Source organism: Myxocyprinus asiaticus, chromosome 47, assembly GCF_019703515.2.
Source record: "Myxocyprinus asiaticus isolate MX2 ecotype Aquarium Trade chromosome 47, UBuf_Myxa_2, whole genome shotgun sequence".
Lineage (NCBI taxonomy): Eukaryota > Metazoa > Chordata > Actinopteri > Cypriniformes > Catostomidae > Myxocyprinus > Myxocyprinus asiaticus.
The window spans coordinates 20,749,295-20,764,540 of NC_059390.1; the positions used below are offsets into that span (position 1 = coordinate 20,749,295).

Sequence of the window (15,246 nt, forward strand, 5' to 3'; positions counted from 1 at the left end):
TCTTCACCACAATGCCACGAAAAGCTATTTGGCTCTTGTAGAGAAGACTTTTGAAACCCTATCATTTCAAACGGCACCATCTGGACTGCTAGTATTTGAAAAAAAAAAATACAGCACTAAAATTTTGATGTAAAAAATGAGCAATTTGCTTCGTTACATTTGACACTGATCAGATCAAGCAAAAACAACATGGAATAGCGAAGCATACATCCCATGTTTACTCTGTTTATTTAACTCAATGGTGAGTAGAATTATGCTGTAGATAGTAACCCAAATGACATAACTGTGCAGCAATCATTAATGTGTTTTTTACCTCCTGATTGGCTGCGGTTAACTCCTCCTCCAAGGCAGAGACCCTCTCAAGTGATACCCGCAATCTCTCTCGTACCTGAAAAAACACAAAACTGCAATCACTGTGTATATTCTGATCCTCTATAAATCTGGACCCATGGTGTAACTATTATCTAACTTGGGACAGTATGAAAAATGCCAACAAAAACAAAAAGGATTGATTTGTAAATTATATTCACCCTTTGCTATATTGAAAGCTCTACAACTAAACATTATATGATGTTTTACCTTGTGAATTTCATTGTTTTTTTAAATGTACAATAATTTCAAATCAGATGATTGCAACACACTCCAAAAAAGTTGGGACAGTCAAGTGTTTACCACTGTGAAACATCACCATTTCTTCTAATAACACTTATTAAGCATTTGGGCACTGAAGACACAAGTTTAAGTTTAGAAAGTGGAATTTTCCCCCCATTCATCCATTATGTAGGTCTTTAGCTGCACAATTGTAGTGGGTCTTCATTGCCGTATGGTGTGCTTCATAATGTGCCACACATTCTCAACTGGAGACAGGTCAGGACTGCAAGCAGGCCAATCTAGCACCCACACTCTCTGCTCACACAGCCATGCACTTGAAATCTGGGCAGTATGTGGTTTGAAGTTGTCCTGCTGGAAAATGCAGGGACGTCCCTGGAAAAGATGGTGCTGGATGGCAGTATATGTTGCTCCAAAATTTGTACATATCTGTCTGCATTCATGGTGTTCTTACAGATGTGCAACTTACTCATGCCATGGGCACTGACACGCCCATAGCCCATACAGACACTGGCTTTTGGACCTGACGCTGATAACAGCTTGCATGGCCCTTTTCCTCTTTGGCCCGGATAACACGACGGCTGTGTTTTTCAAAACTATTTGAAATGTGGACTCTTCGGACCAAAAAACACAGTTCCACTGTTCTACTTTCCATCTAAGATGAGACCGAGCCCAGAGAAGTCGGCAGCACTTCTGGACAGTGTTGATGTATGGCTTCTCCTTTGCATAGTAAAGTCTTAACTTGCATCTGTGGATGCAGCAGCGAGTGGTGTTGACTAACAAAGGTTTACTAAAGTAATCCCAAGCCCATGTTCATGATATCCATTATGGATGAATGCCATTTTTTAAGACAGTGACGTCTGTGGGATCAGAGCTCACGCGCATTCAGAAGTGGTTTTCGTCTTGCCCTTTATGCACGAGATTTGACCAGATTCCTTGAATCTTTTAACTATATTGTGCACTGTAGAGGGTGAAATGCCCAAAATCCTTCCAATTTATCTTTGGGGAACACTGTTCTCCAAGTGCTGGAGTATATGCTGAAGCATCAGTTGGCAAATTGACAAGTCTCGAAGGATCCTTGCTCTTGAAGGACTAGGCTGTTTTTGGAGGCTCCTTATATACTATGACACAATTGCCTCACCTGTTTAACATCTCCTGTTTCACATCGCCTTGTTATTTCAACTCGTCAAATTGCTATTTGTCTTAAATTGCCCCATCTCATCTTTTTTTAAGTTAAAAATAAAATTAACAAGGTAAAACAGCATAGAATGTGTAGTTGTGGTGCATTCAATATAGCAAAGGGTGAATATAATTTACAAATCACTCCCTTTTTGTTTTATTAGCATTTTTCATACTATCCCAACTTTTTTGGAATTAGGGTTGTATTATTATTATTATTATTATTATTATTATTATTATTACAACAATGCCTCTGTGACCATGTTTTCTCTTGGTCTTACATGTTAACAACTGATAATAAATCTTTTCAAATTTTTCCAAAGTTCAAAACAGAGAAGAATGAGCCAACAGAAAGAAAAGTTGAATAAAAACACTCCCATCTCTCACTGGCGACCTGTTTGATCACTGTAATCATTCCATTGGGTCCAGTCCTTCATCACTGGACAGACAGTGGTCACAGTGGTCCCATAAATCACAAGTGTTTTCCTGCTGCCTGTTACCTAACGCCTTTTAAATGACACTGTCTGTATAAGGCCTTAGAATGGATTACAGCTGGATGAACACAAGGACTTAATCCATGAATAAAAGGCCACAGGATCAAGAATAGGAGAGGTGGGATGATGCAGGTCACATTTTAAAATAAATATACTTTAAATAGATAGATTAAGCAATTGATCAGTCAGTCTAATGTATGGGTTAAACTTTGACAGATTTGTATTTGGAAGGGTTAATTACATTAATGAGTCTGATCTCATGAAAAAACATGACTGTGACAACATTTTTGGAAATGTAATGATATTACGGTTCTATTACATATTCATGCTTAAAATCTGATGCTACCGGCCGGGTCAAGTTGGGTCACAACTCTCAGGTATGGGGCAAGTTCCGGTCTCATTTTAAGGCCTGTGCAGACCTCTAATTGTGCGTGAGCATATACTACATTGTGACTGCCTCAAATTCAAAAGAAAACCATAGGAACCTCACAATTTACCTTCTCATCCAATGCTTTGTGATGCTCAAACAGGGACTTGAGGGCTTTAAGAACCTCCACCTCACTGGACACTCCTGAAGGAGACTGAGCCTGTCGCTTCACCACCGTCATGCGCAGGGAACGCTCGTGCCGTGACACCAAACACTCCAAATGTTCCAACAGCAGCTGTGGAACACGACAGTTTGTCATAATTACTGTCATCATAATCCACTAATACATTTACATACATAAAAAATAAAACTAATACTACAAATAAAGCTAAAACTAAAGCTAAAAATGTTTTATCTTAAACCAACCTTAGCTGGTGAGCTGGTTGGCCAGACCAGTCTGACCAGTGGAAACCAGTGGCCAGCCAATACCAGCAAACCACCTGAGGCTGGTTTAAGGTGCTGCTTTCAGCAGGGAAACTAAAGCTAAAGCTAAAGCTAAAACAAAATGCTAAAACTAACACTCAAACAAAACTAAAAATAAAGTAAAAATTGAATTTTAAACTTGAACAAAAGCTAAATCTAAACTTAAATGAATACTAAAACTAGACCAAAACCTAAATCTTAAACAAAACTAAAAAATAAAGCTAAGACTACAGCTAAAGCTAAAAGCTAATGCTAAAGCTAGGACAAACTACAACTAAATTTAGTTTGTCTTGAAGTATTCTAATACCAATAGGCCTACTATAATTAATAACATTGATATATATACATAAATACACACATACACAGTAGATCTGCATTTAAATGGTGACGATGATTTTCACTTCTTTAAATGAAGGAGCTGAAAGTTTTTCGTCATGTAACTGCACCCTCAAGGACATTCTTCAAATGAAAACTAATGGCACGCACTTAACACACCATTTTGTCTTTTCTCATTTTAAAAGAGACCCGTTTAAGAAGGTTTACAACATTGGACACAAGAAAACCCATTACATTACTTGACACATTAATGCAGACTAAACAAATTGAAACCCCTTGGACTTGACACAAAGGAGATTATGTTAATGTAGTTACTCTCTGGTCTGGTTCACGGCATACAAAACAATTCAGTCCCACCGTCCCAAGGACACTGAGGGAAAGAAAGAGATAGTACTGACTGGCTTAAATGAGCAGAGAAAACAGTGAACATAGAGAGTTGTGGATGGCCAGATAGAATGTTGTTTTGAAATGCACTGGTAATGTACAGGAAACCTGCTCTGAATAATTCTGCGCTGGATCCAAAGCCTGATGTGGGATGTTCCTACTTGATTTCTCCACCCAGCTCTACTGTTTGCTTTGCAGGTGTTTGGTTGTCAACAAAGAAGTCTTCAGGAGCTGCAACCACATTGTGGGAAAAAAAAAGAAGATTCTAAGCAATGCTCGTATTTTCTTCAAGCTCATTTGTATGATTATCAACAGAGGTTTTGTGAAGTGACTAAGTAGTGACGCAACTGATTTAACTACTTTTTTTTTTTAAGTTGCTGGACAGGAACTCAGTTGTTTTTAAAATAATGCAGCTTTTCCATTAGTACATCACTGTTTCTATTTCTACATTATTTACAGACGAGGGATTTGAGACGATATTTAAACACACTTTCAAGGCATTGAGAAGTCTGAATCATTTTAGTGAATCGACTAGTTCGGTAAATCAAGAAATTATGTACGTAAATAAAGCAGATCTTAAAATAGATTCTTATTTTGTAGTGAATTACAGTTAGATACTGCAGTTAATCAGTGTTAGATTCTGCTGTTTGTAATGGGTTTTTTGTTCCCAAAAATTATTTTGGTAACACTTTGCAATAGGGTTGCATTTGTTAACATTAGTAAATGCATTAAGTATCATGAACTACCAATGAACAATATATATTTTACAGCATTACTGATCTTAATGTTAGTTGACAAAAATACAATTGTTCATTGTTCATTTTAGTTCATAATGCATGAACTAATATTAACAAATACAACTTTTAATTAAAAAAAAAATGTTTTAGTATATGCTGAAATTAGCATTAACCAAGATTACTAAATGCTGTAAATTATTGTTCAATGTTAGTTCATGTTAACTAATGTTAACAAATACAACCATATTGTAAAGTGTTACCATTATTTTATTTTATTTTGTCTTTTATTTTAAAGTCAAATATTTAGCAAATCTTGTGTTTTAGTAATGGGAGAAACAAAACATTCTAAAACCTTGAATCAACTGAACCAACTGCTTCGCAAAATGTGCTGTAAACACCGCACGCTGAGGACATCTGTTTGTCACCTGCGTGTAAATGCAGAGGGACGACTCAAGAATTTAAAATGACTGAGTTCAAATGAACAACTCTTGTTTGAATCAGTCTGAAGTTATTGCTTTACTGACTCGAGATCAGTTACTGCCTGCATATAACACTGATTTAGGGTTTCACTTTGGGAAGAACTCTTCCTAGTGTCCAACTTCGAAACATTTCAAAACGTTTTGAAATGGTATGATGTAACGAAGCCTCATTTTCTGAAATCACATGACTTGGCCAGTTTGATACGTGCTCCAAAGTACTGATTCAAAACAAATGATTTGTAAAGGTTCACGAGTGGTGCAATGCAGTGTTTCGAAAGTGCCTATTACTGTTGTGTTTCCTGTTCTTCTCGTTCCTGTTTCCTGGCCGTTTTGATTTTAACTGTTTTTTTTATGATTGATTATCAATGTTTATGAGTATATAGCCCCCACGTAACAACGTTAACTTTCACTTTCAGATGTAAAAGTGAAAGTCGAGATTTAGAGTTAAAAAAAAAAGACTTACATTTTGATCTGTTTCTCACCCACACCTATTATATTGCTCCTGAAGATATGGATTTAACCACTAGAGACTTATGGATTACTTTAGAAGACAGAAAATCATACACATCTGGGATGGCATGAGGGTGAGTAAATCATGAGAGAATTTTCATTTTTGGGCAAACTATCCCTTTAATGTTGTTCGCTAGGTTGTGTTAGTAGCTCATAGTAGTTAGTAGCTCGTTAGTTGTTAACTATCTTTTAAAAGTGGCCTTGACTGTAGTTTAGCTTGTAGCTTGGGAATGTACCTGCCTTAGGACTGTACTGGCAGCTGTACTGTACTGTGCTGATCTAGAGAGCTACAGAAAAGCTGACCTTTCCATTTCTGTTCGGTTTCATGCTCTCTCATTCATAACCCTGAGTATGTGTCAGCCTCTGTCTTTCCCTGTGCCAGCTCAGCATTAAACAAACTCAACAGCCGGATAATGCTGGTTAGGTTACTTTTTCTATCTTTCCCTCTCCCTCTCTTTATGTGTTTTAGTGGATCGGATTCACACTCGTGCCATCAACAGACAGCCATAAACAAATACGTGTATCTCTCCAGGGTCATGAATTTCAGCTGTTTTTTTTCTTTATACTATGACAGTGAAACATGACTGAGGATAACATTCTGCTTAACATCTCCTTTTGTGTTTCATGGAAGAAAGTCAGTCATTCAGGTTTGGAATGACTTAAGAGAGAGCAAATGATGAAATAATATTCATTTGTGGGCAAACTATCCCTTAAAATAATCCACTCACAATCCACTCATAAAAGCTGTGCCCTGCGTAGGAGACAAACTTCTGCTTAAAATGCTTCAACCAGAGTCTGTTTCTAATCTTACACAACCTTTCCTCTTCTTTCCATATCATTTGTTCTCCTTATTGCCCTTGATCTAAGCTTCCCTACGGTTTTAATACCCTCCAATATCCTCAATTCCATAATAGACTCTTCAAACGTTTGGCTGCGGCCAAGTAACGCAAGTAATTAATTGAATTGCAGCGCAGAGGCTGGAGTGCTGGGTTACATTAGCACAGTGACTTGAGCAGGCGCTGAGGGGTGCAGCAAAAAGAATGGAGGTGAAAATGAGGCAGAACAAGTGAGAATGACTGCTTCCTTGTGAGATGGAAGTGATAGCCAGAGTGGCGGTTCTTCTCAGACCTTTTGGTGGCTTTTTTGTGCTAGATGAAATTCTGCGGTGAAGACAGCTCAGATTTCATCGAAAACGACAGCCTGTTTTATGACTTCCAGGGAATTATGATCTCGCTCTTAGAAGTAATTATTGAATATGCTTACTTACTGTCCTCTCATGACATTGAAAACATGTTGTTATGACTCACAGGCTGTGAATCATTGGTCTATATCGTTGGTCTTTATCTTGGTCTTGTTTCAGAAAAGCGAGTAGGACACTCCGAATGCAGCTTACGAATGGGACATTCTTTCAAAGGAATTCGGAGTATAACATCGTTATAACTCTCACGCAGGTTGAGAGCGATTCGTACTGTCATAGCAACCACGATACATTCTTTTTCCATTTGTTCTACAAAGGCCGTCTTGTTTAAACAAAGCTAATTCAAAGTTGAGGACACTCAACCTAACACCAGCCTTTGAAACGAGACACAGCCAGAAAGACGATTGTTTGTACAGCCAACATATTAAGCATTGCAATGCTTCTATCAAGAAGTTGATTGGCTCTTTAAACTGCAAGGCGGGGCTTCCTTGTCTACAGCTCCATACTGAGCGTTGCTATGGCCTTTATCAATAAGTCGATTGGCTATTTTAATTCTAAGGCAGGACTTCCATTTCCACAGCCACCATACTGAGCTTTGTGATGCCTCTATTAATAGGGCAACTGGCTATTTTTAACTCTAAGGTGGGACTTCCATTTCTGCAATCACCATAATGATTGTTGCGATACCTCTATCAAAAAGGCAAATGGCTCATTTAACTATAAAGTGGGACTTCCATTTCTACAGCCACCATATTTAGCGATGCTATTGCCTTTATCAGTAGATCGATTGGCTATTTTAATTCTGAGACGAGACTTCCATTTCTACAACCGCTATATTGAGTGTTCATGATACCTTTATCAAAAAGACAATTGTCTCTTTTAAATATTAGGTGGGACTTCCATTTCTACAGCTGCCATCTTAAGCGTTGCAATGCTTCTATCAATTAACCGTTTGTCTCTTCTAACTTTAAGGTGGGACATCCATTTCAACATGCACCATATTGAACACAGAGATGCCCTTATAAAAAAGAAAACTGGCTCTTTTAAATATTAGGTGGGACTTCCATTTCTACAGCCGCCATCTTGAGGGTTGTAATGCCTCAATCAAAAAGCTGATTGGCTCTTTCAAATTTAATGAGGGACTTCTATTTCTACAGCTGCCATCTTGAGGGTTGTGATGCCTCAATCAGTAAGCTGATTGGCCCTTTTAACTGTAATGTGGGACTTCTAATTCTACAGCCACCATACTGGCTGTTGCTATACCTCTATCAAAAAGACAAGTTGCGCTTTTGTACTGTAATGCAGGACTAGAGCCGTGATATTTATTGTTACAAATTCCCCAATTACAGGTGCACCTCAATAAATTAGAATGTCGTGGAAAAGTTCATTTATTTCAGAAATTCAACTCAAATTGTGAAACTCGTGTATTAAATAAATTCAATGCACACAGACTGAAGTAGTTTGAGTCTTTGGTTCTTTTAATTGTGATGATTTTGGCTCACATTTAACAAAAACCCACCAATTCACTATCTCAAAAAATTAGAATATGGTGACATGCCAATCAGCTAATCAACTCAAAACACCTGCAAAGGTTTCCTGAGCCTTCAAAATGGTCTCTCAGTTTGGTTCACTAGGCTACACAATCATGGGGAAGACTGCTGATCTGACAGTTGTCCAGAAGACAATCACTGACACCCTTCACAAGGAGGGTAAGCCACAAACATTCATTGCCAAAGAAGCTGGCTGTTCACAGAGTGCTGTATCCAAGCATGTTAACAGAAAGTTGAGTGGAAGAAAAAAGTGTGGTAGAAAAAGATGCACAACCAACCGAGAGAACCGCAGCCTTATGAGGATTGTCAAGCAAAATCGATTCAAGAATTTGGGTGAACTTCACAAGGAATGGACTGAGGCTGGGGTCAAGGCATCAAGAGCCACCACACACAGACATGTCAAGGAATTTGGCTACAGTTGTCATATTCCTCTTGTTAAGCCACTCCTGAACCACAGACAACGTCAGAGGCGTCTTACCTGGGCTAAGGAGAAGAAGAACTGGACTGCTGCCCAGTGGTCCAAAGTCCTCTTTTCAGATGAGAGCAAGTTTTGTATTTCATTTGGAAACCAAGGTCCTAGAGTCTGGAGGAAGGGTGGAGAAGCTCATAGCCCAAGTTGCTTGAAGTCCAGTGTTAAGTTTCCACAGTCTGTGATGATTTGGGGTGCAATGTCATCTGCTCGTGTTGGTCCATTGTGTTTTTTGAAAACCAAAGTCACTGCACCCGTTTACCAAGAAATTCTGGAGCACTTCATGCTTCCTTCTGCTGACCAGCTTTTTAAAGATGCTGATTTCATTTTCCAGCAGGATTTGGCACCTGCCCACACTGCCAAAAGCACCAAAAGTTGGTTAAATGACCATGGTGTTGGTGTGCTTGACTGGCCAGCAAACTCACCAGACCTGAACCCCATAGAGAATCTATGGGGTATTGTCAAGAGGAAAATGAGAAACAAGAGACCAAAAAATGCAGATGAGCTGAAGGCCACTGTCAAAGAAAGCTGGGCTTCCATACCACCTCTGCAGTGCCACAAACTGATCACCTCCATGCCACGCCAAATTGAGGCAGTAATTAAAGCAAAAGGAGCCCCTACCAAGTATTGAGTAAATATACAGTAAATGAACATACTTTCCAGAAGGCCAACAATTCACTAAAAATGTTTTTTTTATTGGTCTTATGATGTATTCTAATTTTTTGAGATATTGAATTGGTGGGTTTTTGTTAAATGTGAGCCAAAATCATCACATTTAAAAGAACCAAAGACTTAAACTACTTCAGTCTGTGTGCATTGAATTTATTTAATACACGAGTTTCACAATTTGAGTTGAATTACTGAAATAAATGAACTTTTCCACGACATTCTAATTTATTGAGATGCACCTGTAATTTATAAAAGAGTGGTCCATCTCCTCAACCTTATAATGTCTCTGCTTCAACTGAACATCCATTAATAAAATGCAGAAGTCGTCGGGTGGGCAGCTGTTAAAATTGTTCATTTTCTGAGGCGCATGAGGGTTGAGGAACACAATCAGTTCTTTGAAGTATCTGGAAGACATATTGTGTGAACTCACTCGGGTATTGTTCCTTTCAGCCTTCAACTCAGAAATCTCCTCCTCTTTCTCCAGCAGCTGTTCTCTGCAGGCGTTCAGCTCCTTTGTCAGGGCGGCAAATTCCTGCAAGACACCAAACAACCATTTTAACATCATAAGCAAACATTGAGCAAACACTTGCAATAAATGGCATAAAACAGGAATGATGTACCTCACTGCACATGATCAAAATACCCTTGATGAGAATGCCTTGATGATATGATTTATGTCAGGACTGCTAAGTCCTATTCCTGGAGATCTATATTCCTACAGAGATTAGCATCCACCCTAATCAAACACATCTTAACCAGCTAATCAAGGTCTTCTGGGTTACTTTCAGCCAAATTACAGACACGTCTGGCATCGAATACTCGAAGAAGAGGACTGGACATCTCTGCTTTGAACTTTATTGGCCCTCTTCCTGCTATCCGTGGTTGCAATTTAGTGACGTCATAGTTTATCATACAGTATTTTTCAGACCTCTTTATGATTCATTTTTCAGCAGTGAAACCTGTATGGTTCCGGGAGAGCAAAATCCCATGCAGAGTGACAGGTACAGATTCAACACGCTAGTGGTAATCTGCATTCCGTGGCATTAAGAGGATTTCAGAAATGGGGCCAGGCATCAATTCAGGCCTGTATTCACTGCAAAAAACATGTGGTGAAACAATTGTTTTTACATGGTACAATTAGGTTCCACAATGAGCCAAATGTGATGAGCAATACAGATAAAGGTCAGAACTGTCCAGGTCAGAATAAACTACTGGTGTTAAGCAACAACACATTTTCCTGCCGACAATAGCCTTCATCCACTCTCTCTAATGACCCGATTCCAGCTTATTTCAGCAACAGGAACATCGCAATGGAGATATATGAAATCTATTTTGTTGCTTGATAATTAGGACCAGCAGAGTTGATGTGAATCCAACTCTGTGACTGGGTGGGCTGAAAATATGCTTGTTTCTTGGATCTAATGGAAACCACTATGCAAACATGTGGACAGGTGGATGGGGAGCCTGATTGACGTGCATGCACCTGCGCATTTTGCAAGCAAAACCAGGCTTCAGTCAGCCTCACAGATGCACATGCCAAATGAAAAGCATATTTAGAACTCGAACAGCACCGTACACAACATTAATATCATTACTGTAAATACGCTGGGGCAGCTGTCGAAAACATTTGAATGCAGGAAAATCCCTGATATTGTTGACCTACTGTATGCAGTTCAAAGTATGCTACTTTTGCACGATGAACAATTCTGGTGCTGTGTTGGGCTGCCATTTGATGTCAAAGTAATGGATCAGAGGTCTTATTCAAATCAGCAGGAGTTGAAGAATCAATAGCTGTAATTTTGATTGATAAACATGAGCTTAGCTGAAGATGATGACAGGCCTGTCTCACTATGACCAGACAGGAGGGATTGGGATCATGTAAAGGTTACCTTCAAGAAACAATAACGCACACCATTATTGATCTAAGCCTCTCCTTTGCTGCAGGGCTCTGACAATAGAGGGATAATTGAACAGGACTCTGTCCAGCAAGGCATCAAAGACTGTAGCAAATGTATTGCTGTAGTTGGCAAGGTTTTGCATCAAGTGGGAGCTCATGGTAGTATGTATATCTACCAAATCAACCTTAATGCAACCACTATGTCTTGCTGTGATGGCACTGACTGCTTATGTTAAGTAATAAAATACCAGAGTACATCAGTATTTGAGCAAACAAGAAGCAAGGCTTCATGAGGTAGCTTTTGAAATGATTTGCTTGAGGTAATCTTGAAAGTCCAATTAAGCCCAGGATGAATCACACAGTTTGCATCTTTGGAGGCCTTAAGATTCAAAAGGTGCATATACAGTATGACAGTATAGACATGGAGACCAAAATAGGCCATCAACAAATCAGCGCTCCATGAGTTGGAATCAGAATCAGACATGATCAAAACTCTCCTGCAGACTCCACAGATTAGTGTGTTCCAGGTCAAAGGTCAATGTTCTAAGATCAAATAGAACTCACGGCACAGGGTGCCTACTCTTTCCTTAGGTAGTAAATGTGGGGGGAGCAAAAGCACTGGATCAACATCTGACAAACTCATTAGTGTACGAAGGTCTCACAGATATATAAAACATATAGCTAATTACTCCATCATCTACCATATTATTGGTGTCTCAGACTGCTTACATTTGCCAAGATACCAAAGAACTCAATATGAACTTATAAATGTTCCAAAACCAAATTACCTGAGCTATGCTACATTTCTTGCCACTGTACATACTCTTACTGCACGTCAACAAATGTCTGATAAGGAATTTTAAGAGAAACTTCAGAGACAAAGTTGATACTTCATTAAGTCTCCTGAGGTATGAAAGAGCAATTTTCCTCTTTTCGGCTAGGGAGCAAATAAAATCACAGCCAATCAGGAATATTTTGAGTTTAACATACAGTTATGTGAAGTGGGATTTAGGAAGAATAAGATAAAAGTAGAAACAAATAGACAGAAATAGTAGATAAAAGTAGATAGAGATTTAAATAAGAGTGTCCATCAAAATGTCTCTTCGCAGCAGCAATGTTGACAATCATTGTGGGTAAGACAAAACTAATTTAAACAGATTAACATGGATTAGATGTGACCAACCACTTCACAGTTTATCGCATCGTGACTTGGTTTTGACATGACAGTTGATTTGTATGGCTATTGAGGGCATTTATATTTCATAATTAATCTCTACAGACTGTAATTAGAGAAAGCCAGGAAGGTTTCAGCAACCCTGAGGACTCTGACCATGGAATATCTCACCATAGTTCTACCATACAGAGGGTGGCAGGGCCCAGAGGCCTGCTGATGGCTGATGCCTATAATGGGCATGATGAAGACGCTGCTGTCTAACAGAAGTCACTCAGTTTGGTTTGGCACACACGTCACTGCGGATCAGTTAGCATAAGCACAAATTAAAAAGTGTTGATTAGAGAGGTGGTGCTGCAGTGGTGTTAGTTTAAGGGGAGAGACAGGCGTAATTACACAGAGGTGGGTAGTAACTTGCTACATTTACTCCGTTGCATTTACTTGAGTAAATTTTTGGAGAAAATGTACTTTTAAGAGTAGGTTTATTAGTGGGTACTTTTTACTCTTACTCAAGTAAATTTCTAATGAAAAAAATTTACTTTTACTTCATTATAATGGGCGACATTACTGTCGTTACATTACTGGTTTTAATTCAATGCGTGTTATTAAAAGCGTAATTTATTGAGAGTTTTTGAATGGGACTTTTACGACTGTGGAACTTATTGCGGCGCTCTGTCACTCGAGTCGAGCTCATCACTCCTCCAGCAAGCGCTCAAACCAAACTCTGTCTTTCGCCAGGCAATCCTTCATTTTACACCAAGACAAGTGGACATGCTTAAGAAAGCATGTTGCGGTAAGTTTTGGCGATTTTGTGATAACATGAGCTTGTCTGTATCATGGTGGTCATTTTCAGGTTGATTCTGTATCTATGGGCTCTTAGGACCTCAGTTTAAACATTTTTATATCAGTGCTGCAATACATCTGTGTCTGTATCCATGTAAACATCTGCGTTAAGTGTAAATGCCTTTTGCTCTGCCCATCACGTGCAGACAGCATTTCTGCGCGTGCACAGCATTTCTTTGTTTGACAGATGCGGCGCGTTTTTCTAATGGACAACAGCGAACAAGCTTTGAACTTAAATAAGCCTAACACGCTTCCAAACACAGAGATAAGGTGCAGTTTACTCTTAGTGTACAGAACTAATGATCTAAATTCTTTCTACGAAATACTTAACCTATCCTGAACTAAGAATCCATGCAGGATTTTAAAAAGCTGTGAAGTAGTAACAGTAGGCATTAATAAAGCATGATCTTGCTTTGTTTTATTCAGCATTATATATAATTGGGCCTGTGGAACATTGTTTATGTTTTTCACCGTAATAATTACTAGAAAGGTTTCCAAACTTTTCTTCTAATTGACAGATTAATCTAAATCTGAAAAGCATCCTTAAAGTGATAGTTTATCCATAAATTAATATTCTGTCATCATTTCCCACCTTCATGTTGTTCCAAACCCATGTGACTTTCTGTATTTTGAGGAACCCAAAAGATGTTAGACAGAATGTTAAGAGACTGACAGTCTCAGTCACCATTCCCTTATATGGAGGGAAAAAAAACACACAGTGAAAGTAAATGGGGAAAAAAGGCGGTCGCACACCAGATGAGAAGCGCCTCGCCGCATCACAGCTAGGATACAGCACAGGTATCAAACACTGGACACATCGATGCTTTTCAGGTAGACAGTACACTTCAAGAATGAAGAACGCTAAAGTAAATAATCTATGTCCTTTGTTAATGATTTGGGTTGAATTTAATGGAAAATATGTGAGTTGTGCTCCGTGGTGCGAGATGCCTCCGGAGTCGTAGCTAGGTGCTGACATTTTTGATCAAATCTAGACAGGCCCCATTTCCAGCAGTCATCACTCCAACACCTTATCCTTGAGTAAACATACTAAATTGCTAATTTGGTACTAGAAAATCACTTGCCATTATATCAAACACAGTTGAAAGCTGTGGCAAAAAAGAAACAGCTTTCTCTAGAAACTCGTCAGTCAATCATTGTTTTGAGGAATGAAGGCTATACAATGCTTGAAATTGCCAAAAACTGAAGATTTCATACAAAGGTGTACACTACAGTCTTCAAAGGACAGAAAGAGATGTGGAACTAAACAAGAGGATAAGTACATCAGAGTCTCTAGTTTGAGAAATAGATGCCTCACGTGTCCTCAGCTGACAGCTTCATTAAATTCTACTCGCTCAACACCAGTTTCATGTACAACAGTAAAGAGAAGACTCAGGGGTGCAGGCCTTATGGGAAGAATTGCAAAGAAAAAGCCACTTTTGAAACAGAAAAACAAAAAGAAAAGGTTAGAGTGGGCAAAGAAACAGATATTGGACAACAGATAATTGGAAAAGAGTGTTATGGATCTTAACCCCATTGAGCTTTTTTGGGATCAGCTAGACTGTAAGGTGCGTGAGAAGTGCCCAACAAGACAGCCACATCTATGATAAATGCTACAGGAAGTGTGGGGTGAAATGTCACCTGAGAATCTGGACAAACTGACAGCTAGAATGACAAGGATCTGCAAAGCTGTCATTGCTGCACGTGGAGGATTTTTTGATGAGAACTCTTTGTAGTAGTATAAGAAGTTCTGAGTTCACGTTATTAATGTCCTGACTATAAATTGTGATCAGCTGAATGCCAATTTGGTGAATAAAAATACCAATTTCTTTCCATAAGAGCAAAATCTGTACATTATTCCAAACTTTTGGCCG

The 15,246-nt window shown here is 38.9% G+C and overlaps 1 protein-coding gene across 3 annotated transcripts in view; it reads right to left on the bottom strand.

Moving 5' to 3' along the window:
• ppfia2 (PTPRF interacting protein alpha 2) overlaps window positions 1-15,246 on the bottom strand; it is a 218,355-nt gene that overhangs the window by 56,920 nt on the left and 146,189 nt on the right. For all 3 annotated transcript variants that reach the window (XM_051691158.1, XM_051691157.1, XM_051691159.1), the window contains 3 exons: window positions 9,895-9,996; window positions 2,780-2,944; window positions 314-388 (listed from right to left, as the gene is read on the bottom strand). In XM_051691158.1, coding sequence (XP_051547118.1) covers window positions 314-388; window positions 2,780-2,944; window positions 9,895-9,996 — 342 coding nt within the window. The remainder of the gene's footprint in view (window positions 1-313; window positions 389-2,779; window positions 2,945-9,894; window positions 9,997-15,246) is intronic.